We start from the raw sequence: 26,236 nt of genomic DNA on the forward strand, positions 1-26,236 counted from the left end.
CTGTGGCAAGAGTTTGTTCATGTTTAAGTCAAGGATCTTTAGTAGGAACTGGGAAAGAGAGATCAAATGAAAGGTAGTTTCAACTTACCGGGAAGGTGGAAGGAAAGATGGACGGGCCAGGTGGAATATTTGGTATTGGTTTTGGTTTATTATTGTCATGTGTACTGACATACAGTGGAAGCTTTTGTGTGAACAGAACGGAGAACAGTACAGCACAGGAACAGGCCCTTCGGCCCACAATGTCTGTGCCGGACATGTTGCCAAGACTATCCAATGTGCTCTCCAATTAAATCAGATCATGCTATTAAATAGAGGTTGAAGACTTTTCTGTTTGACGCTGCCTTTTATTAAATCAACTAATTATTCATTTCTTACACTGCACAGTAACTTTTATTCTTGTATTTTATACCTATCTTATTTTATTTTAGCTTGTTTTTATTTTCTATTCTCTTTAATGACTTTTTAATTGCTTTTAACTGTTCTTTAATGTTTTATGTAAAGCACTTTGAATTGCCCTGTTGCTGAAATGTGCTGTATAACAATACTTGCCTTGCCTTGCCTTGCTATGCATGAGTACAGTCATGCCACACACGTGTGCAACGAACCAAAAGGAACTGCAGATGCTAGAACCTTGAGTAAAACACAAAGTGCTGGAGTAACACAGCAAGTCAGGCAGCATCTCTGGAGGACATGGATAAGTGATGTTTTGTGTCAGACCCGAAACATCGCCCATCCATGTCTGCTGAGATGCCATCTGACCTGCCAAGTTACTCCAACGCTTTGTGTTTTAAACATCAACACAGTGCAGAGAGTAGGCAGAATTGCTCTAGATTGTCAAACTCGTTTATGGAGCATTATGTTTTGAAAATAAATCTCTTAAAAAGATTAGAAAATAAATACGTCAACCATCCTTTTTTTTCCACAGGTGCTACCTGACCAGCTGAATTACTCCAGCACTTTGTGTCTCTCTCTGGTATAAACCCGCATCTGCAGTTCCTTGCTTCTACCTTGAAGGAGGAGATTTTCTAGACCATTTTAAAAGGCTATTAAATGTCCATTACATTTCTATCAACTCAAAGTCATATGTGAGACAAACCAGCTAAGGACAGCTAAGAAAGGATATGAAGTGAACACGATAGATTTTTAAACAACTGGGTATTTTCAATAACATTACCACATATACTAAATTTTTAATCAATTGAATTTAAATCACTCAGTTACCAGGGTGACACAGTGGCGTAGCTGGTAGAATTGCTGCCTCACACCACCAAAGACAATGGTTCTTTATAATCATGTGTACCAAGGTACAAAGAAATTATTTTTTTTGCATACAGATCAGTAAGATTATTGCCAAACATAGATACAATTCCCGATTAAGTACAGAATGCACAGTATCACCCCACTGAGTCCATATGCCGAAGTCACCATGTTTTGGTGCCATCTTCACATTCCCAGCTGGAGCTGGTTCTAAAAGGCCCCTTGCAGCCATCGTCTCCGTCCGGATCTGTCCGCGAACCGTCGTGCCACTCCTCGCCAGGCCACCTTCAGTCTTTGTGTCTCTGCGACACTTCTCACGGCCGACCTTGAGGGTGAGGAAGGTAAGAACTCCCGGTTCTTCTTACCGCCCTTTGTCCAGCGTTCGCCGCCGCCGACTCCCGCCACCCACCTCTTCCGAGAGGAGATGATCGTCGGACGAGGCTCCCACTCCAGGCCGTGTCCCCGGTTCCGCAGCGGGCGAGCCAGACCTGCCGGGGTATGGCAACGGCACGCAGCCCGTCGAGACCTGGGGTCCATCCCGACTTCGGGTGAAGTTTGCACGTTCTCCCAGTAACCGCGTGGGTTTTCATCAGGTGCTCTCACATCCAGTTTCCTCTCACATCCCAGAGATGTGTGGGTTTGGTGATTAAATTCAAGGTCGAACCAAGGTCTCTGAGGCAGTGAAGTGCAGTGCCACTGTACCACCCCTTTTTGAAGCCCTTAAGCTCTGGGGCTACATGCACCAACCAACATGCCACACTATTTTAACAATCATTAGCAAACGTCAATGGAAGACATGTCTTATAAGGGTTCCGACCCGAAACATCGCCTATCCACGTTCTCCAGAGATGCTGCCTGACCTGCTGAGATACACCAGCATTTTGTGTCTTTCAATGGAAGACAATTCCAGTTTATCGCTTAGTTACAGAACTCAGGTTAGATATTAAAATATTAAAAGAAACAAATGTCTGATGTCTGGGCCACACAATGCTTGATCTCCTGTGAGGATTACGGCACAGAACTCCAGATGACAGGAGTAACTGCCACCTGGATGCCACACTGAAGTAGATAGTCATAGAGTCTTACAGGCCGTTCGGCCCAACCTGCCTATGCCGACCAAGATACCCCAACTACACTAGTCCCACCTGCCCGCATTCAGACCATATCCCTCTAAACTTCACTGTCCATTTATCTATCCAAATTAAATGTTGTTATAGTACCTGCCTCAACTGCCTCCTCTGGCAGCTTGTTCCACACAAGTGACAATATAAGTTCCATATACCCATATAAAAGGGTTGGGTCGGTAAATGGAAAAAGTTGCCCCTCAAATTCCTATTAAATCTTTCCCCTCTCACCTTAAACCAATGTCCTCTGGTTCTTGATTTGTCTACTCGGGATAAAAAAAACTCTGTGCATCTACTTTTCTATTTCCCTCATGACTTTTACACGTCTATAAGATCACCTCTCATCCTCCTAACTTCAAGGAATAATGTCCTAACTGCTCAAACTCTCCCTGTAGTTCAGGCCCACAGGTCCTGGCAATTTGGTCGTTTTTATTCTGTAGGCAAAACATGAAATTGTACAACACGACTTCTGTAACTTGAGGGGCACTGGTAGCATATGAATATGAGTATGGATGCATGACGAAAGATTTTATTCTGAGTGCGAGAGACAACCTTGAACGTGTGATGTGAATATTGCAACATTAGCCAGCTTGAAAATTAAATGCACTGCAATTTTTTGCAGAAAACCCACAAAAAAAATGTCTTGAACAACACAGTTAATGAAACACCATCTGTCAGGGGCAGCTTCTACCCAGCTGTTATCAGACAACCTAACCACTCTATCAACAACTAGAAAGCAGTCCTGAGCTGATACCTACCTCATTGGAGACTCTTGGACTATGTTTAATCAGACTCTACTGGACGTTATCTGCACTACATGTTATTCCCTTTATCCTGTATGTGTTCACTGTGAATGGCTCGATTCTAACCATGTATTGTCTTTCCACTGACTGGTTAACATGCAAACAAAAGCTTATCACTGCATGACAATAAACTAAACTTCAGAACCTTCCTTTTTGAAGAACAGTTTTGATGTTACTTATCAAATGCAATATGATCAGATGGATCTGGGGAGGGTTGCGGAGCAGAGGGAGCCAGGAGTGCAGATACATAGTTCATTGGAAGTGGCACCATAGGTAGATAAGGTGGTCAAAACGGCTTTTTGCACATTGACCATTAGTCAGAGTACTGATTGTAGAAGTTGGGATTAATTCACAAAATGCTGGAGTAACTCAGCAGCATCTCAGGAGAGAAGGAACGGGTGAAGTTTCAGATCGAGACCCTTCTTCAGACTGAAGTTGGGAGGTCATGTTGCAGTTGTATAAGACATTGGTGAGGCCGCATTTAGAGTGGTGTGTTCAGTTCTGGGCGCCATGCTATAGGAAAGATGTTGTCAAGCTGGAAAGGATCCATAGACGATTTACGAGAATGTTGCCAGGAGTCGAGGGCCTGGGCTATAGGGAGCAGTTGAGCAGGCTAGGGCTCTCTTCTTTGGAATGCAGGCGGATGAGGGGTGATCTTTTCGAGTTGAACAAAATCATGAGAGGAATAGGTTGGGTAGACGCTCAGAGTCTCTTGCCCAGAATAGGGTAATCAAGAACCAGAGGACATAGGTTTAAGGTGAGGGGGGAAAGATTGAATAGGAACCTGAGGGGTAACGCTTTCACACAGAGTGTAGTGGGTGTATGGAATGTGCTGCTGGAGGAGGTAGTTGAGGCAGGTACCATCACAACGTTTAAGAAATATTTGGATAGGTACATGGATAGGACAGGTTTAGAGGGATATGGGCCAAACGCAGGCAGATGGCACTGGTGTAGATGGGACATGTTGGTCGGTGTGGGCAAATTGGGCCGAAGGGCCTGATTCCGCACTGTATGATTCGATACAAGATTCCGGTAGACGATTTCTGCAGGTGGTCACTTGTCTGTAACCACAGCGACCGTCTTGATCGAGATTACCACTTCTCACATCCCGCAATAGTCAACGTAATTGAGGAACCCAAGTTGACACGGCAAATGTAACACGTTGCATGTCAGGAGCAGTACTAGATAGAATAGTGCCAGACAATCCACACACTTACAAACCATGCTGCTTAATAAAGTAAGGAGAAAAAGGCACAAAGTGCTGGAGTAACTCAGCGGGTCAGGCAGCATCCCTGGAGAACTTGGATAGGCGACGTTTCGGGTCCGGATCCTTCTTCAGACTGATTGTAGAAGAAAGCAGAACGTCCTACAATTAGTCTGAAGAGGAGTAATTGTTTTTACTTTTTTAGTTTTAGAGATTACCATGGAAACAGGCCCTTTGGCCCACTGATTCCACATCAACCATCGATCGCCCGCTCACACAAGGTGTGTTTTCCCATCCACTTCCCACTCACTGGGAGCAATTTATAAAGGAAAATTAACATACCAGCCATACATAGAGGGAGAAAAAGATAAAACAAGCAGCATCTCCAGAGGACATGGAAAGGATACGTTTCGGACTGAGACCCTACTTCAGACTGACTGCAGAAGAAAGCAGAACTCCCAACAATTAGTCTGAAGAAGAGTCCTGACCTGAAACGTCACCTATCCATGTTCCCCAGGGATGCTGCCTGGCCTGCTCAGTTACTCCAGCATTTACTGTATTTTATTTGTAAACGGACATCCGCAGTTCCTGGTGTCTGCTTAATAACATGATCCTTTAAAAAAAAACCATATTCATCACAGAATCACGATACAGGAATAGGAATTGAAAATAGAAAAAGGAACAGCAGATGTTGGAATCATGAGTAAAACACAAAGTGCCGGAGGAATTCGGCAGATCAGGCAGCATCTGTGGAGGAAAAGGACAGACAACATTTCAGGACTGGACTCTTCTTCACTCTGATGGAGGGTCGTGAACCAAAACCACATCTGTCCAATCCCTCCACAGATGCTGCCTGACCTGCTGAGTTCCTCCAGCACCTTGTGTTTTTCTGTAAATGAGAGTAGCAGTCTACAAAAACATACTGATAAGACGATGACCTAGCAGCAGGATTAGGCCATTCGGCCCATTGAGTCTGTTCCGCCATTCGAACATGGCTGATTTATTTTTATTTCTCAACCCTATTCTCCTGTCTTCTCGCCGGAACCTTTGAAGCCCTTACCAACCAAGAACCGGTCAATCTCCGTTTTAAAAATACCCAGTGACTTGGCCTCCACTGCTGGCTGAGGCAAAGAATTCCATAGATTCATCACCCTCAGGCTAAAGATATTTCTCCACATCTCCGTCCTTTTATTCTGAGGCTGTGCCCCCTGGTCTCCCACTACTGGAAACATCCTCTCCACATCCACTCTATCTGGGCCTTTAATTATTCGGTAGGTTTCAATGAGATCCCCCCACTTATCCTTCTAAACTCCAGCGAGTACAGGCCCAGATCCAGGGGTAGAATCAGAGACAGTTGCTTCACAGCAATCATCAGACAAATTAACCATCCTATCCACAGCTAGAGAGCCTCTTGAGCTATCATGTATCTCATTGGAGACCCTTGGACTATCTTTAAGCGGAATTTACTGGAGTTGATCTTGCACTATACATTATTCCCTTTACCCTGTATCTGTATACTGTGGACAGTAATCACGTGCAGTCTTTCCGCTGACTGGACAGCATGCAACAAAAAGCTTTTGACTGTAGCTCGGTACATGTGACAATAAACTAAACTAAGCTAAACAGAGTCATCCAACGCTCATCGTACGATAACTCAATCATCACCTGGATCATTCTCTAAACTTCCTCTAGACTCTCTCCTACGCCAGCACACCATTCTACAGATATGGGGCCCATAGTGGGCGGCACGGTAGCGCAGCGGTAGAGTTGCTGCTTTACAGCGAATGCAGCGCCGGAGACTCAGGTTCGATCCTGACTACGGGTGCTGCACTGTAAGGAGTTTGTACGTTCTCCCCGTGACCTGCGTGGGTTTACTCCGAGATCTTCGGTTTCCTCCCACACTCCAAAGACGTACAGGTATGTAGGTTAATTGGCTGGGTAAAATGTAAAAAATTGTCCCTAGTGGGTGTAGGATAGTGTTAATGTACGGGGATCACTGGGCGGCACGGACTTGGAGGGCCAAAAAGGCCTGTTTCCGGCTGTATATATATGATGATGATGATGATGATGATAACTGCTCACTATTCCAAATGTGGCCCGACCAACGACTTACGAAGCCTCAGCCTACAAAAGGAAGTGAAAATATTTTTTAAAAGCATGATGATTTCATCTTAATTAAATCACTGGGCTGGAGTTTAGAAGGATGAGGCTGAACCTCATTGAAACTTATCGAATAGTGACAGGCCGGGAGAGAGTGAATGTGGAGAGGATGTTTCTACCTGTGGAAGTGTCTACGACCAGAGGCCATAGCATCAGAACAAAAGGACATATCTTTAGAAAGGAGATGATGAGGAATTTCTTTAGTCAGAGGGTGTTGAATCTGTGGAATTCATTGCCACAAATGGCTGTTGAGGCCGTCATTGGGTATTTATAAGGCAGAGATTGATAGATTCTTGATTAGTATGAATGTCAGGGATTATAGGGAGAAGGCAGGAGAATGGGGTTGACAGGGAAAGATAGATCAGCCATAATTGAGTAGATTTGCTGGGCCGAATGGCCTAATTCTGCTTATGAACTTAATTTGCAAACATTTTGGCAATATTAATAAACAAAGAAATGGCAGGTCTAAGGCCAGAGTCTCGCACCTTGGACTGACACCCTTTTGGGAAGGATCGTGATGGCTCCCACTGCCACCTCTTCCTGTTGTAACACCGGCGTGACCTTTGAACCCCAGCTGTCTGACCCAACCCACAGGAAGTGGCCGGTCTGGTTGGCCGTCTTGGTTGCCTCCAGCACGCGCCTGAATAAGAGGAGAAGAACAGGAAATAGATTACTTTCACGCTTATTGATTGCAAACAACATCCATGGGTGGCACAGAACATAGAACAAAATCAGGTACTTAGATGGGAAAGTTTAGAGGGATATGGGCCAGCTGCTGGTAAATAGGACTGGTATAAACAGGCCATCCAGGGACCTTAAATGGGGGGCCACCATCGACTCCACAATCAAAAAGGCCCAACAGAGGATGTACTTCCTGCGGCAACTGAAGAAACACAATCTGCCACAGGCAATGATGGTCCAATTCTATACTGCTATCATTGAGTTTGTCCTCACCTTCTCCATCATGGTCTGGTTTGGCTCAGCCACCAAGCACGACATCCGGAGGCTGCAACGGATCGCTCGCACAGCTGAGAAGGTTGTTGGCTGCAACCTTCCCCCCATTGACGAACTGTACACAGCAAAGGTCAGGAAGCGAGCGGGCAAGATCATCTCCGACCCCTCTCACCCTGGCCACAAACTCTTCGAAGCACTTCCCTCTGGAAGGCGACTCCTGACTGTCAAAGCAGCCACAGCCAGACATAAAAACAGCTTTTTTTCCCACGAGTGATAGTTCTACTCAATAACCAAAGTCTGTTGTCTCTTTTTTGCTCTGGTTTATTTTCACCCACATGTTTAGACCGTAATGTTGTATCCTTATTATTTTGATGTGGTTATGCTTTATTCTTAATTGTTAACTGTATGTTTGTGTTGTCATTTGTGAGCGGAGCACCAAGGCACATTCCTTGTATATGCACATACTTGGCCAATAAACTTATTCATTCATTCATCTTGGTCGGCAATGACGAATAGGGCCGAAGGGCCTGTTTCCCTGCTGTATGACAATGAAAAGAACAGAACATAGAAACAAGGAACTGCAGATGCTAGTTTATACCAAGGATAGACACTGGAGTAACTCAGCGGGTCAGGCAGCATCTCTGGAGAAAAAGGATGGGAGAAGTTTTGGGTCGGGCCCCTTCTTCAGACTCAAATAGATTGAAGAAGGGTCCAGACCCAAAATGTCACCCTTCCTTTTTCTCCAGCGATGCTCCCTGACCCGCTGAGTTAGTCCAGCACCTTGTGTCTATCATGAAAGGTACAGGACACAATGACCCTTCGACCCATAAAGCCTGTGCCGAACACGATGTCTAGCTAAACTAATCTCCTCTGCCTGCACATGATCCATATCCCTTCATTGCCTCCATATCCACACAACTCCTAAACACCACTAATGTATCTGTCTCCATCACCAACCCTGGCAACTCCTTCCCGACACCCACCACCCTCTATGCAAAAAAAATCCCGCACATCTTCTTTAAACTTTGCCCCTCTCACCTTAAAGCTATGTCCACTAGTTTTTAACATTTCCATCCTGGGACGAGGGTCTGAATTTCTAGCCTATTTATGTCTCTCATAATTGCAGATACTTCTATCAGGTCTCCCCTCAAATCTTGGCATTCTGAGAAAATAATCTAGTCAAGTCAAGTCAATTTTATTTGTATAGCACATTTAAAAACAACCCACGTTGACCAAAGTGCTGTACATCTGATTAGGTACTAAGGAAAAAAATGAAACATACAGTAGCACGCAAACAGTTCACAGTGCCTCCTCAATGAGCCTCAAACGCTAGGGAGTAGAAATAGGTTTTGAGCCTGGACTTAAAGGAGTCGATGGACAGTTCTGATGGGGAGAGGGATGCTGTTCCACAGTCTAGGAGCTGCAACCGCAAAAGCGCGGTCACCCCTGAGCTTAAGCCTAGACCGCGGGATAGTGAGTAGCCCCAAGTCGGCCGACCTGAGGGACCTGGAGTTAGAGAGGGGGGTTAGAAGATTTTTGATGTAGGGGGGGGAATGTCCATTTAGGGCTTTATATGTGAATAGGAGGAGCTTGAAGTTGATTCTGTACCGTACAGGGAGCCAGTGGAGAGAGGCCAGAATCGGGGTGATGTGGTCCCTTTTACGGGTACCCGCCAGGAGTCTCGCTGCGGCATTTTGGACCAGTTGCAGGCGGGACAGGGAAGATTGGCTGATCCCAGTGTATAGGGAGTTGCAGTAGTCTAGGCGGGAGGAAATGAAAGCGTGAATGATTTTTTCTGTGTCGTCGAATTGGAGGAAAGGTTTGATTTTAGCTATGGTTCAAAGTTGGAAGAAGCTGGCTTTTACCACAGCGTTGACTTGCTTATCAAATTTTAATGCAGAGTCAAATATCATGCCGAGGTTTTTGACATGCGGTTTGACTAGGCAGGATAGACTTCCAAGACTGCCTGTTATCGATTTGATGGAGTCGGGGGGGCCGAATAGGATGACCTCAGACTTGCTCTCATTTAATTGGAGGAAGTTCTGTGCCATCCAACATTTTATGTCCTCAAGGCAGTGTAAGAGGCTGTTTAAATTTGACTGGTTGTTGGGTTTCAGAGGGAGGCAGAGCTGAGTGTCATCGGCATAGCAGTGGAAAGAAATGCCGTGCCTTTGAATGATTTGGCCAAGGGGGAGCATGTATAGAGAGAAGAGAATGGGGCCTAGGATGGAGCCTTGTGGAACTCCGCAGGAGAGGCTAGCTGGAGAAGAGGAATAACTGCCTATGTTGATGGCGAAACTCCTATCTTTGAGGTACGAAGCGAACCAGCTCAGGGCAGTGCCATCAATGCCAACCGCGTACCGGAGATGGTCAATAAGGATGGTGTGGTCCACTGTATCGAACGCTGCGCTGAGGTCGAGAAGGAGCAGGATTGCACAGTCGCCGGTGTCAATGGCGAGAAGCAGGTCGTTGTGTACCTTCAACAAGGCAGACTCTGTGCTGTGGTGGGCTCTGAAACCTGACTGGAAACTTTCCAGGATGGTGTATTGGTGCAGGTAGGGCACTAATTGGTTTAGAATTGCCTTTTCAAGGACTTTTGACAGGAATGGCAGTTTGAATTTAATTTCAAATCTAAGTTTGACCAACCCCTCCTTGTAGCAGGGGCGGTGGAGCAGCATTAGAGTTGCTGCCTGACAGGGCCAGAGACCAAGATTAAACCTGACTACGGGTGCTGTCTTTTATGGAGTTTGCACATTCTCTCTGTGGCCGAGTGGGTTTCCGCCGGGTGCTCAGGTTTCCTCTCACTTTCCAAAGACGTGATGGTTTGTCGGTTAATTGGCCTCTGTAAATTGTCACATGTGTGTGGGATAAAACTAGTATAAGAGGGATCGATGGTTGGGGCAGAATTGGTGGGCTGACATTAGATTAAACTAAACTAAGGTTGTGTCCTCTAACCGTTGATGTTTTCACCCTGGGAAACATACTTTCCCTGCCCAGTTTGCTCTAAGTTGTAGACGTTGCCAACTAATTCGAAGCCTCATAAATTTGATGCTTTACTCATCTACAGTATCATGACTTACCTGATGTCATCTTCATTGGCAAATAAAATGATGGCTCGTGCATTGGGGGTTTCCAGCAGAAGCCTGATAATCTTGTCAAACACTTCACGCTTCGGGTCTCGGGGAATCTTCAGGGACTGGGCCACACAGACTCCACCTGGAATGAGAGGGTTAAAAGGAAAGGTTGAACTTGGAGAGCGGTATGGAATTGTAAAATACAACAGCGCATGGTAAACTTGGACGGTCATTGTCTCACAGTCAACAAATGTAAGATTATTTCAGTAATCAATGATGTTGGAAAATACCAACACCAGAGCTGGGAGGATAGTGAGAAAAGCAGCAGAATTAACTTCAGTCTGAAGAAGGGTCTTAACGTGAAACATCACCTATTCCTTTTCTCCAGAGATGCTGTTTGACCCGCTGAGTTACTCCAGCTTTTTGTGTCTCTCTTCGGTTTAAACCAGCATCTACAGTTCCTTCCTACACATACAGCACAATTAAACACCTGACTCCTTTATTCAATGGAAATTACCATCCAGGAGAAAGGGAAAAGTATAGCTTTAGTTTATTTTAGTTTAGTTTAGAGATACATCGTGAAAACAGGCCCTTCGACCCACCGAGTCCACACCGAACAGCGATCCCCGCACATTAATACTACCCCACACACACGAGGGACAATTTACACATTCACCAAGCTAAGAACACTGAAAAAGTCTGGTCTACCCCAACAGCTGCTGACGACCTTCTACCGCTGCACCATAGAGAGCATCCTAACGCATGGCATCCCTGTGTGGTACCTCAGCTGCACGGAGGCAGAAAGGAAAGCTCTACAGCGGGTAGTCCACAGAGCTCAGAGGGCCACCAGAACACAGCTACCAGACTTGGAGGGTATCTACAACACACGATGCCTCAGAAAAGCCACCAGCATCCACAAAGACTCTTCACACCCCTGCAACAGTCTGTTCGAACTCCTTCCATTGGGCAGACGATACAAGGCCTTCTACGCCCGCACCTCCAGACTCAGGAACAGCTTCATCCCCAGGGCCATAGCTGCTATGAACCGGTCCTGCTGAGCCGGATGGCCACAACGCATAGATCAACTTGCACTTTACCCTGTCTAAAAACTGTTACAATTGTTTCGTTTCGTTGGGTTGCTGTTAATTACTTAAATCATTGCATCGTATGGGAGGCGCATTCCCAATCTCGTTGTACCCCTGGGTACAATGACAATAAAGATATATTGTATTGTATTGTATTGTAATTTACCTACACACCTGCACGTCTTTGGAGTGTTGGTGGGAGGATACCGAAGATCTCGGAGAAAACCCACGCGGTCACGGGGCGAACGTACAAACTCCGTTCAGACTTCACCCATAGTCGGGATCGAACCCGGGTCTCTGGCGCTGCAAGCGCTGTAAGGCAGCAACTCTACCGCTGCGCCATCGTGGCCACCTGAGGTTTATTTTAATAATTTTACTATCGTTTAATATCTTAATGATTTTTAAATGTTGTCATGTAATTGTTAGTTTAAAAAAAAATTGTTTACATCTTTAATAATGGTTTTAAATGTCTTTGAACATAAAAGTCGTTGAAGAATTGTGGGCAGCACAGTGGTGCCGCTGGTAGAGCTGCTGCCTCACAATTTGCACATTCTCCCTGTAACCATGTGGTTTTCCTTCAGGTGCTCTGGCTTCCTGTCACGTCCCAAAGAGCAATCTATCAGAGTCTTGTGTCTTGCAGCTGATGGAGCAGCTTTACTGGTGTTACAGCACTGCCTTGAATTGGGAATGCCAAATTAGTTTCAGATCAATGTACGTGTCTACTTATTTGTACTTGGGGTGCATGATTGGCCTTTATTCAATGTCAAAATCATAAAGAGTCATAGAGTCATACAGCATGGAAACAGACCCTTCAGCCCAACTTTCCCATGCCGACCAACATGCCCCATCTACACTCGTTCCACCTGCCTGCATTTTGCCCATGTCCCTCTAAACGCTTCCTATCAATCTACCAGTCCAGATGTTTTTTTTAATATTGTGATAGTGCCTGCCTCCACCACCTCTTCTGGCAGCTCGTTCCATACACCAACCACCCTTTGTGTAAAAAGGTTGCCCCTCAGTCTAAAGTCTAAAGTCTAAAGTTTCAGGTTGCTATTAAATCTTTTCCTCCTTGCCTTAAACCCATGTCTTCTGGTTCTTGATTCCCCAACTCTGGGTAAAAGACTCAATACCTTAGCTATTCCTCTAATGATCTTATACACCTCTATATGTTTGCCTAACATCCTCCTGTGCTCCAAGGAATAGAGTCCCAGCCTGCTCAACCTCTCCCTGCAGAGTTAATGATATTTTAAAGCATTCAGAACTGGTGTTTACTTCAAATCAATAATACATTAGGAATTCCACATATTCATGAGCTAGTCATGGCTCAAAATTTATTACAATACCAAACAATGTTGGCAATGACTTCTTAAAACAGTGGCAGAGTTGTGAATTGTCTTCTTCTGGAAAGTGTTTGGAATATTCTCAGCTAATGACTGCTACCCAGATGGTGTGTTGTGTATTTTCTAAACAATAAAATCTTACAATGCTTTTGAACAAACAGAAAACAAATGGATCATCTTAACTTTTCACTACAGCTCAAGACTGTTTCAGAGGGAATGCTCTACATGATAATCCATTATGTTCATAACAGGCTTTTTCATATTAACATTAATTGGAATACCATTATTAATTTTATGATCCTTTGATGAATTATTTGAAATTGAACTCATTATATTAGTCAGCCATCTTGAAGCCTTACACATTATTGAGATTAATTTCAGGATAGATTTATTCTTTTTTTTTCTCAAAATATTCAAATATTTTCAGAGATATTGCAATACTTTATATGCGCATGTAAAACTTTTCTAGAAAATAACACTTGTGGATGACAAATCATACAACTTATTTCAGAGAACTCCTAACTCTCTTTTTAATCCAAGCTCGCACTGGGCAGTAAACCACTAAATTTTAAGATGTAAACTGTCTGTAGAGAAAGTCAGAATAAGTTTTTACATTAGCCTTTCTGCACAGGTTGGTTTCAACCCGGACTATTTAGATATAGGGCATTAAATCAATCAGTTGTCATTAGGTTGTAGTCAATTTCTGATAACCTGACCATTTTTTCTAGACTTAACCTATTACCTGTCCCCAAGCCGAGTTCTTAACAAGTTAAAATTCAAGCCATTGCCTAATGATAGTGTGTTAGTCTCTGTGTTAGTCTCTGGAAATGGGTTTGCAATACTCTCTGTGTCTGAGATAAGTTTGTTGACACACAACATGATGTAATGAGAAATACTTGCAGTAGTTTGGATATTTTGCTCACAGCGGCATTATCAAAATGAATAAAAACACAAAAATGTCAGAAATACTCAGCAGATCAGGTTGAGGGAAGAAAACAAAGTTAATGTTTCAGTTTGAAGACCCAACTTAAGATAAATATCCATTTGTGAACCTTGCAAGAATCTTCCTCAACCGTGCCTGCCTATTACCTGCCAGATTCCTCCTTTCTTCCTTCTTTCTCCTCCCATTCCAAATTGGGTTTAACCGCAAAATGTGGAAACAAAGAACTGAAGATGCTGGTTTACAAAGAAACGACATCATGTTGTTTCAATAATTTCCAGAATTCACAGAGTGCTGTAAAGTAGGACGGCACAGTGGCACAGCGGTAGAGTTGGTGCATTGCAGCGCCAGAGACACGGATTCAATCTTGATTGCGGGTGTTGTCTGCGTGGAGTCAGTACATTCTCCCAGCGACCGCGTGGGTTTCCTTCCACACTCCAAAGACGTACAGGTTTGTAGGTTAATTGGCTTCTGTCAGTTGTATAATTGTCCCTAGTGTGTAGGATAGTGCTAATGTATGGGGTGATTGCTGGTTGGCGTGGACTAGGTGGGCCGAAGGGCCCATTTCCACAAGGTATCTCTAAAATCTAAAGTCTAAATCTAACAATAAGAGCCATTCTTCACATTCAAGTTGCAAAGTATATCAGTAGAAAAGCCTGGTACCATTGGCAACATTGAAAACCTGGTACCATTGGCAACATTCCATTATTCCCACTCCTTGTGCTACATTCCCTTTTCCTTAAAAAAAAGACACAAAGTGCTGGAGTAACTCAGCGGGTCAGGCAGCATTGCTGGAGAATATGGATAGATGACATTTTAGGTCAGGACCCTTTTCAGACCATGCTGAGGCCAGGCACCAGCTATCTGACATCTCCTCATACCTAACCTTTGACAGACGAACACAGGCCATTGTCTCCCAGACTGTTTCTTATTTCATCACCACTGGTGATCTCCTCTCCATAGCCCCCAATCTTATCATTCCCAAGAAACCCCATGGCCCTCTTCTATCTCCTCCGCCAAATCCACAAACAGGACAGCCCTGGCCGACCCATTGTTTCTGCCTGCTCCTGCTCCTGCCTCACTGAACTCATCTCCACATACCTTGATTACATCCTAATCCCCCCTTGTCTAGTCCCTTCCCGCAGCAGTCTGAACTTGGGTCTCGACTCAAAACGTCACCTATCCAAGATAACCAAAGATGCTGCCTGACCAGTTGAGTTACTCCAGCACTGTGTGTCTTTTCTTGGGTTCAACACCAGTTTTTCACAGGTACCAAAAAAGCAGAAATATGAAAAATTGATCCACTGACTATCTTATTTGGAGGTATGCGTTTTTAAACTTCTAACTAAAAACACTAACTAAACTATGAACTGTCTTGGTTGTACTGAGGACGTTTGGCGTCTTGCACTGATGTTGGGGTTTTAAATGTATTGAATTGTCTTTTTGTTTATTACGTTTTCCGGGAGTACTGTGTTTGCAGGCCTATTATGCTGCTGCAAGTAATGATGTTTGGAAGCATTGTTAGCACTAATGACAATTAAATATTCCTGACTAGAATTAAGGCGATTCTGCCCAGTTGCTGACAGGTTTTGACACACTTGGCACCATGTTTTCCCTTTATTTTCTTCTTCCAGAAGCATTTCTCAAGCATTTCGCAAAAAAAATGTAAGCTTTGTGAGGCATGTTATGGGTAGATTAATTTGTGCTCGATCAGTCTAAACATGTTTGAATATCCCTGCAGAGGTGTTCAAAAATTAATTTTCTTTCCTTACATTTGTTTAGTGCTTTAAAACTGTCATTATCTTGATGGATCTCTTGTGCTACTGCAATGAACCACCGTGGAGCTCATTTGATTTGTAGTTTAATTGTTACGAAGCAATTCAAACAATAGTTTGGGGAATAAAATAAATCAGCGACAGATACATTGTTGTTTTTTCTTCAGCAGCCTCTTATCAAGACAGGTTTTTACAACTATCCAGATTCAAAACCATGAACATCCACATCAATAGTACTTCAACAATACCATAATATTATTACAATAGTAATAGTACTACAACAGTACTTTCTACTTTAATACTTATGATAGACACAAAATGCTGGAGTAACTCAGAGGGTCGGGCAGCATCTCTGGAGAAAAGGAATAGGTGATATTTTGGGTCGAGACCCTTCCTCAGACTGAGAGTTATTTGAGAGGGAAACTAGAGGTATGAAAAGGCACAATGAACAAATGAATGAAAGGTATGAAAAGAACAAGTCAAAGCCAACACCAATGGTCCATTGTTGGCCAGATGTGATTGTTGGGATGGTTTGGGTCTCAATATCTCTTCTCTTGTACATGGAAAGTACAAGAGTGGCTTGTCAAAGCATTATCTAGGGTAACAAAGTCCAACAGAGAAGACCTTTGTAAACTCTTTGTTGTCATTTACATGCCTCCTTCGTCATTTGGCATCGCAGTGGCCAGCTGGTAGAGTGGCCCCCTCACAGCTCCAGAGACCCAGGTTCAATCCTGAACATGAGTACTGTCTGTATGGTTTTTGCACGTTCTCTCAAACAACATATTGGATTTCGGAAATGGTGCCAAAACATGGACAATAAATGCCATCCTTGCCAGCGACGTCTGCAAATGAATATTAAAATAACCCAAAACGTAAAAATTATGATGTACATTTTGCCAGTGCTTGGTATGCTAAACAGTTGCAAGACAGAGTTGGCATGAAGCATGACAACCAATGGAAATATAGTTTGCATTTTCACACAGTGACAATATTTCAAGTTAGAGATTATCTTCTGATGTGATGATTTACCTGTATCACCCTCTTACTCTGTCACTAATATTATTGTCTACATTTTATTGACTTTGATATGATCAGTTTCTAAATTGCTATTTAGTTTTACTTCCCATTAATTTCCCACCATAATATGTTCATATATTTTAGGAGAATTAGGCCACTTGGCTCATCAAGTCTCCATTCTCCCATTCCCCATTCTCCTGCCTTCTCCCCATAACCCTGACACCCATACTAATCAAGAATCTGTCAATTTCCACCTTTAAAATATCCAGTGGCTTGGCCTCCACAGCCATCTGTGGTAATGAATTCCACAGATTCACCACCCTCTGACTAAAGAAATTCCTCCTCATCTTTTCTAAAGGTATGTCCTTTTATGCTGAGGCTATTGGATCTGGTCCTAGATTATCCCACTAGTGGAAACATCCTCTCCACATCCACTCTATCCAGGCCTTTCACTGTTCGGTAAGTTTCAATGAGGTCCCCATTCACTTTTCTAAACACCAACGAGTACAGGCCCAGTGCCGTCAAACGCTCATCCAATCATTAACCCAATCATTCCTGGAATATTTTCGTAAACCTCCTCTGGACTTTCTCCAATGGCAGCACATCTTTCCTCAGATATGGTACTATAGGTATGGTATGGCCTGATAACGGTAGATATGATAGGTAAGGTATTGTAATATTATTGTGAGAATTAATATTTCACAAATTAACTCATTATTTTTTAGTAGAAACAATGAATTGCAGATGCTGGCTTACGCAAAAGGAGACAAAGTGCTGGAGCAACTCAGCAGGCCAGGCAGCATCTCTGGAAAACATGAATAGATGACGTTTCGGGTTGGGGCCGTTCTTCAGACTGAACCCGGCTCGCTGGTGCTGTGAGGCAGTGGCACAACTAGAAATGCCAATGTGTCAAGATTTTAATTCACAATTTTTGTTTTGTATTGTGCACTAAAGGCACATAACCTAGAATTGATAAAGATAAGATGTGTTCGTTGGGCATGTTGACATGTCCTAATAAATAATAAAGGAGTCCATTTATAAAAAAGAAACCCTGCTTGTCAATGTTACTGAAATCCAAAGCCTCATAACAAATTCCAAGCCTCTGGATTGTGTTTTGACTTTATGGCGCTGAAATCCCCCAAGTCCTGAACTACATTATATTTTCTACAGTTCTTGCTCTTAACATGGTCTCTGGGCTTGTCAGAATGAATACACTACCCGTGAGATATTGTACTAACTGGACTGCCCCCTTACTTCCGAAACACTTTGATGGATTTGACCTTGCATCTTCACCGTCTGTAATTCAGCCAGCAATTGATGTTTTAATCATTTAAATCACTGGCATTTTCTTTCACCATGAAAGCTTCACAAAGACGATACCCAACTCATGAACGAAGGAATGTTAAATACACGGTTGCAGAAGCAATATGTTCCAGGCAGATTTTTTGTTTCAATAACCCACAATCGATTTTACATCAGATTCTCCTGATTGACAAAAGTATATATATTTTCCATTATTTGCAGAAATGGGCAACAGGGAGCCTGGTTTTATCTTGCTGGCATTGCTCATTATATAGTCAAAGAGTCAGTCATACAGCACGGAAACAGGCCCTTCACCCCAACTTGCTCATGCCAACCAAGATGCCCCATATACATTAGTCACACCTGATTAGCTTTGCCAATATCCCACTAAACCTTTCCTATCCAAGTGCCTGTCTAAATGTCTTTCAAATGCTGCTATGGTACCTGCCTCAACTACCTCCTCTGGCACCACCCCCTGTGTGAAACAGTTGCCCCTCAGGTTCCTATTAAATCTTTTCCCTGTCACCTTAAACCTATGTCCGCAGGTTCTTGATTCCTCCACACTGGGTAAAATACTCTGTGCATTCACTCTATCTACCCCCCTCTTGATTTTAAACAACTCTTTAAGATAACTCCACATCCTGCGCTCCAAAGAATGAAGTCCTAGCCAGGCAAACCTCTCCCTATAGCTCAGGCCCTCAGGTCGTGGGAACATCCTATTAAATGTTCTCTGTATTTTTTCCACCTTAACAATATCCTTCCTATAGCAGGATGGCCAAAACTGAACACAATACTCCAAATGCAGCCTCACCAATGACTTGTACAACTGCAACATAACATCTCAACTTCAATACTCAATACGCTGACTAATGAAGACCAATGTACCAAAAGCCTTCTTGTCCACCCTATTTATCTGTGATTCCACATTGAAGGAACTATGTACCTGCACTCATAGATACCTCTGCTCCACAACTCTTCCCAGGGCCCAACCATTCACTGTGAAGGTCCTGCCCTGGTTTAACTTCCCAAAATGCAACACCTTACAATCACCTGCATTAATTTCCATTCACCCTTCCTCAGCCTACTTGTCCAACTGATCACGATCTTGCTGTATTTTTTGACAACCATCTTGGCTCTCCAATTTAGTTTCATCTGCAAACTTACTAATCATGCCTTGTACATTCTCATCCACATCGTTGATATGAACTACAAACAGCAATGGCCCCAACACCAATCCCAGGGGCACACCACTCATCATACCTTCCACCATCACCCCTGTTTCCTTCCATTAAGTCAATTCTGTATCCAGTTGGTTAGTTCTCCCTGGATCCCTTGTGATCCAACCTCCAGAGCAGCCTACCATACTGAACCTTATCAAAATCCTTGCTGAAGTCCATATGGGCAACATCTATGGTTTTGCCTTCATCAGCATTTCTAGTTCCTTCAAAGAAAACTCAATCAGATTCATAAGACACATTGCCCACATACAGAACCATGCTGGCTATCCCTGATCAGCCCATGCCTAAGAAAATGCATATATATCTTCTCTAACCATCCAGAGCAACCCATCATGTGGAACCTCATCAAATGCAATCGTATTATGTATCCATGAGCATACTGCATTTCTAAAATACCACAACTTAGGCAAGGAAAAACCCGAAATGTCTGCTTATTCTGGTTTAACGTGAAAGCTCTCGTTAGCATTTCCAAGTGTTACTGAACTCATCAGATGAACCAAATTCATCCCCCGATAAATTGTTATTCTTCAAATACTATTTATGAACTTTTCCATTGAAAGAACTCTATATTTCGAAGGCATTTTCCAGACCTTTGCTCACCAGGTGATGATCAACACAGGCATAACATTCAGCTGTTAAGTATACTTCTGCATGTGAGCTAAGTATTTAATGAATTGCACCAGCTAATCCCTCAATGACTTTCAGCAATCTCATATTTTATCATCGTGAATAACACCTGGCTAAATTATAGGCAGCTTCCAAGTAAAACCAACAACACAATAATAACATTCAGATTGGCTGGAATTCACAGGACATTACTCTGTAGCCATTATAATTTTATTTTAAAAAATCCATGGTTCAACTGGACAAAATCATTTCAGTTTAACTATCACCACTCCTAATCCAGGCACTATAATTTTCTAAACATTTATGTTCAGAGCACTTTAGGCCCACTCCTGGAATTCTTTTGGATTTTTAACTTTTAGAGATGCAGCGCCTGTGGCCCACCGAGTCCACGCCGACCAACGATCACCCCACACACTAACACTATCCTAAACACGGGGGACAATTTACAATTAACCTCCAAACCAGTACGTCTTTGGAGTATAAGAGGAAACCAGAGCACCTGGAGAAAACCCTTGCGGTCACAGGGAGAACGTACAAACTCCGTACAGACAGCACCTGTGGTCAGGATCGAACCCGGTTCTCTGGCGATGTAAGGCAGCAGTTCTACCACGGCATCATTGTGCCACCCCACCAAAGAAAAAACAGACGTCAGAGGCAAGAGAATCTGTGAAATTCATTGCCACAAACGGCTGTGAAGGCCGTCATTGGGTATTTTTAAGGTGGAGATTGACAGATTCTTGATTAGAACGGGTGTCAGAGATTATGGGGAGAAGGCAGGAGAATGGGGTTGAGAGGGAAAGATGAATCAGCCATGATTGAATGGCAAAGTAAACTCAATGGGCCAAATGGCCTACTTCTGCTCCCATAACTTTTGAACTTAGTGCTGTCTCCTCTACTGGATAGCTATGGTGGCAATCCATTCAATAAGGTGTCTTTTTAAGCTGTAATAAGAAACAAGTTTGAGCTCAGCATTCATCTCTGGCCTTAATTTACAGCTGCTGTCATTTGGTCCTGAAATGCAGAGCTCTAGCTGACATCCCCAGCCGGGTGGGAGAGTGGTGTTTGGAAGTGTTGTTTCCACCCACATCTCAAAGGCAGGCCAGTCGGTAAGTTAATATACTCATGTATATGTGTAGGAAGGAACTGCAGATGCGGGTTTACACCGATGATAGACACAACATGCTGGAGTAACTCCAGGCAGCATCTCTGGAGAGGAGGAATGGGTGGATGTTTCGGGTCAAGACAGTTGAAGTGTGTCGACCCCAAACGCCACCCATTCCTTCACTCCAGAGATGCTGCCTGTCTCACTGAGTTACTCCAGCATTTTTTGCTCATGTATATTACCTCTCGTGTAGCTGCACTGGAGCGGTGGGAGAATAAATGAGCTTACGTGGAACAAAAGGTTACAGGGAAATGAGATCGCTCTGAGAACAAGCTGAATAGCATGCTACATGTAATAATGTGATCTCAGAGTTTGTCCCTGCTGTTAACGTTGACTTTCTTGACCGTGAGTTAATTACATTTCTGCGATTCAATTTCACTGGGGAGCTGGCAAAGAGGTAAAACATAACAACCAATATGACCTCCGTGCATTACTGTCATGAGGGCCGTTGGTCAAACTTCTCATCGTGGTACTGTGAGCTCAATTATGTCCAAGTCAAATGTAAAATTTTGTTTTTACACTTAAAACCAGCCCCGTGTCATGTAATGAATGTGTGCCCAGTCACAATGTTCTCAAGATATGTTGTACATTTAGGATTTGTATTTCAACCATTGGTTTCATATTCTTATTTCTGTGTTAATACAGCGACCAACTTATTCACAGGGAGGTGCCACTTGTAAAGAGATTAAAGGAAGGACTAATACATTTGTGATATCGGTGTAATTCTGCGGGTCAGGCAATATCTCTGGAGGACATGGATAGGCAACATTTCAGAAGGGTCCCAAAACGAAAGGTCGCCTATCCATGTCCTTCAGAGATGCTGCCTGACCCGCTGAGTTATTACAGCACTTTGTGTCTTGCTCAAGATTATAGAGTCATACAGCACAGAAATAGGCCCTTTGGCCCAATTTGTCCATGTCAACCAATGTGCTCCATCTATGCTAGTCCCTCCTGCCCATGTTTGGCCCATATCCCTCTCAACCTTTCCCCCATGGTAGGCTGATTCAAAAGATTAAGATGCAATGGATTAACAGTGACTTAGTCATATGGACGCAGAACAAGATTACTGATAGATGACAGAGGGGTACGACAGAAGGACAATAGTCAGGCTGGAGGTCTGTGGCCAGTGGAGTTCTGCAGGGATCTGTGCTGAGACCTCTGCTGTTTGTGATATATATATAAATGACTTGGACGTAAACATAGACGGGTTGGTTAGTAAATTTGCAGATGACACCAAGATTGCTAGGATCTTGAACTGTGAGAAAGGCTGTCAAGGTCTACAGTGGGACATAGATCAGCTAAAGAAATAGCCAAAGAAATGGCAGATGAAGTTTAATCCAAGCAAACGTGAAGTGTTGCATTTTGGGCAGTCAAATGTAAGTGGAACATGTACAATTAATGGCATGACCCTCAACTGCATTGATATACAGAGGGATCTCGGGGTCCAAGTCCATGATTTCTTGAAAGTAGAAACACAACTGTAACCTACTAGAGTGGTAAATAAGGCGTATAGTATGCGTGCTTTCAAGGTTCTGGACATTGAGTATAAGAGTCAGGAAGTCATGATGCAACTTTATCGGCCATAGGTTAGACTACATTTGGAGTGTTGTGTGCAATTAGGGTCGTCCCATTACAGAAAAGATATGGAGGCTTTGGAAAGGGTGCAGAGGAGATTTACCAGAATGATGCCTGGATTAGGGATTATTAGCTGCCTAGAGAGGTTGGACAGACGAAGATTGTTTTCTTTGGAACACGATAGGTTGTGGCAAGACCAGATATAAGTATATAAAATTATGAGAAGAATAGATAGGGTAGACAGTCAGAAACTTTTTGTCACCAGGGATGTCAAGCTTTCTTCCAAGTAGGTCTTGAGATCCTCCTTGATCTTTTCTCTCTGATACTACAATATAGTAAACCTCATTCACCTGAGAAGAACTGTGATCTGATGGTGCTTGCTATTTAGTTTCGGACTATACTGTGCAGAGGAGGGAAGCTGATCAAAATAAGTAGAAGTGAAGAATTGTCACATTGAACAAAAGGAAATCCATAGTGACAATGGTTGACTTAAATTAAGTACTTAAACCGTTGTGGTCAACAGATGGGAGTTGTTGCAATTTTGATGATTAACAGCTGAGGTGGTGAGTTAATGGGATATATATCACAATGTATGCCCCCGTATTGCAATGTAAAAATGATTAATAATATTCTGTGAGCATCACATGTGTTTTCTTCCAATGAATGATATTCCCTGTCAGCAGCTTGTGAATCGATCCTTCACTTAGAGACATAATAACAATTTTCAACAAAGGATCAGCAGCAACAAAGCATTCCCATTATTGCAAGCCACGTAAATATTGTAGCACATCACCACAAAATGCACTTATCGAATTACGTTGGCATTGGTAATCAAACCGATCTGAAAAGGTTTCAGCAAAAATGGGTTGACAGCAGCGAATCTCTACGGTAATCCCACAGGCTCCAAAGGGCTTCGACATACCCTCGCCAAAGACTGCAGTTGATGAAGGAGAGGAAACGATTTAGGAGTTAATCCAATTAATCACCCCTGTTGAAAGATTAAACCTATTTGGGTATGGGAAGACAGAGGAAATGAAGAGGACACTGGAGACTTCCAAAGTCGTCATCAATGGAAGATTTCTCTATTAAAAAGAGAAAGGAGAACCATGATAGGAATTTAGGACGAGGAGGATATGAAGCTGCTTGAGGTGGTTGCATCAGCGATCATTGCTGGAATGTAGCTTGCATTGACAAGAAAGCTGGTGGCATTAGGGCAGCACAGGTGAGAGCAGAGGAGTTTCTGCCTCACAGCGCCAGAGACCCGAGTTTGATCCTGACTATGGATGCTGTCTGTACAGAGATTTTACACTCTCCCTGTGACCGCGTGGGTTTTCTCCGGGTGCTCCGGTTTCCTCCCACACTCCAAAGACGTGCAGGTTTGTAGATTAATTGGCCCTAGTGTGTAGGATAGTGCTCGTGTAAGGGATAATCGCTGGTCGGCGCAGGCACGGTTGGCCTAAGGGCCTGCTTGCACACTGTATCTCTCATTGTCATGCGCAGGAAATGGTAGGATATGGATTTGCACAGGCAGATAGGAGTGGGTCTTGGCATCATGTTCAACACAGAAATTGTGGGCCAAAGGGCCTGCCCTGTGCTACACTGTTTTATGTTCTATCTATTGACAACAGTGTAGCGACCATAGAGAATGGTCCAGGTCGTCGAACCCTCGGATTGGCCAGCGAGGTCACGTGGGAACGCGACCATAGGGATTGGTCCAGAGAGCGACATCGCTGATTGGCCAGCGATGCCATGTGCGCGTTTGGCGCCCGATTGAGTCAGTTCGGCGAAGTCTTCAAGGAAGACAGTAAGTTTGTATTGGTTGTCCTTAACCTTGTTGTTTAACTCTGTATCCGAATATTGCGGCTGCAATAAACTCCTCTTACAACCAACAAGTTTCGGACTCGCCATATTGGTGACCCCGACGTGATCTGGACGATCACCGACTGAGCAGGAACCCGACGCCTCGTTGACGATGACCGAGCAGGGCACACCGGAGTCAAGCGCGGCAGGCGTTCATCTACCGTTGTTTTGGACGCACGCACCGCAAGCTTGGTTTATCCACGCCGAGGCTCAATTTCATATAAAGAAGGTGTCGGACGAATCCACGAAGTACTTCTACCTCGTCAGCGCTCTATCGCCGGACACAACCAAGCGCGTGATGCGGTTCATCGTGAATCCACCTGCGGAAAACAAGTACGAGGCCATGAAGAAAGTATTACTGCGAACCTTCGGGTTTAATAAGCATGGTGGTGCGGCAAAACTTCTGCACCTACCGGATCTTGGAGACCAACTGCCTTCCGTCCTCATGGCCGAAATGATGATGCTAGCCGGTGAGCATACGGATTGCCCTATGTTCGAGCAGGCATTCCGCGAGAAACTTCCCGAGGATGTCCGACTGCTGCTCACGGATTGTTCTTTTAAGGACCCCGAAGCATATGCAGCGAAAGCGGACGCGCTCATAGCGGCAAAAAACAAGGCGAGTGGTTCGATCAACAAAGTCTCGACATCAGTGACCACGCCACAGCGACGGCAAGATGGCGCCATGTCTCCCACCAATTCTCAGAAAGCCCGCCAAAAAGATCCGCACAAGCGCAGCTGGTGCTATTATCACCTACGATGGGGTAACGAATCCCGCAACTGTCGTTTGCCTTGTACCTTCGCGGGAAATGCCTCGGCCGATCGTACATAGGGGCAGTTACGATTGGCCAGAACCGGCGCCTCTATGTCCATGATCGATTCACGGACACAGAATTTTTGGTAGACACGGGAGCCATCGTCAGCATAGTGCCGCCGACCGACCTCGAAACCAGATCGGGTAAGACAGGTCCCACCCTCATCGCGGTTAATGGCAGCCCAATTCGCACTTTCGGTACACGGAAGATGTCCCTTGTGTTAGGCCTCCGCACGTACGAAATGGCCATTCATCATAGCCGTCGTCAAACAAGCGATCCTGGGCGCAGATTTTCTCTGGGCTTTTTCACTGGTTCCTGATGTCCGCGGTAACGACCTCCGACCCTCCGCCGAAGATGAGCACGTCGCTCCGACAATCGCCTCCTCGCCCAGCCCTACTGTCCAGGCCGTCGTCGCGGCCCCCGACTCGTATGCTGCGATTCTGGCAGAGTTTCCGGAGCTGCTCGTCCAACGTTTTGACACGCCTTCGGCTAAGCACGGTGTGGTCCATCACATCCGCACCGAAGGCCCTCCCGTTTTCGCTCGGGCCAGGAGACTACCGCCAGACAAACTGGTGGTGGCAAGGGCGGAGTTCAGGAAAATGGAGGAAATGGGAATTGTCCGTCAGTCTGACAGCCCGTGGGCCTCGCCGTTACACATGGTCTCCAAAGCATCTGGGGGGTGGAGACCATGTGGCGATTATCGGCGTCTCAATGCTGTCACCACGGCTGATCGCTACCCCATACCGCACCTACAGGATTTTTCATCTGGGCTGGAAGGAGCGGTGGTGTTTTCCAAAATCGATTTGGTGCGAGGATACCATCAGATTCCGGTGCGACCGGAGGACATACAGAAAACTGCAACAATTACTCCGTTCGGGTTGTTTGAATGGTTGCGTATGCCTTTCGGTTTAAAGAACGCGGCACAGG

The 26,236-nt window shown here is 44.3% G+C and overlaps 1 protein-coding gene across 3 annotated transcripts in view; it reads right to left on the minus strand.

Moving 5' to 3' along the window:
• The window catches only part of LOC144605433 (metabotropic glutamate receptor 4-like), an 808,110-nt gene that overhangs the window by 407,435 nt on the left and 374,439 nt on the right, over window positions 1-26,236 (minus strand). For all 3 annotated transcript variants that reach the window (XM_078420690.1, XM_078420688.1, XM_078420691.1), the window contains exons 4-5: window positions 10,583-10,718; window positions 7,034-7,188 (exon numbers count right to left, since the gene is read on the minus strand). In XM_078420690.1, coding sequence (XP_078276816.1) covers window positions 7,034-7,188; window positions 10,583-10,718 — 291 coding nt within the window. The remainder of the gene's footprint in view (window positions 1-7,033; window positions 7,189-10,582; window positions 10,719-26,236) is intronic.

Source organism: Rhinoraja longicauda, chromosome 24 (genome assembly GCF_053455715.1).
Source record: "Rhinoraja longicauda isolate Sanriku21f chromosome 24, sRhiLon1.1, whole genome shotgun sequence".
Classification (NCBI taxonomy): Eukaryota; Metazoa; Chordata; class Chondrichthyes; order Rajiformes; family Arhynchobatidae; genus Rhinoraja; species Rhinoraja longicauda.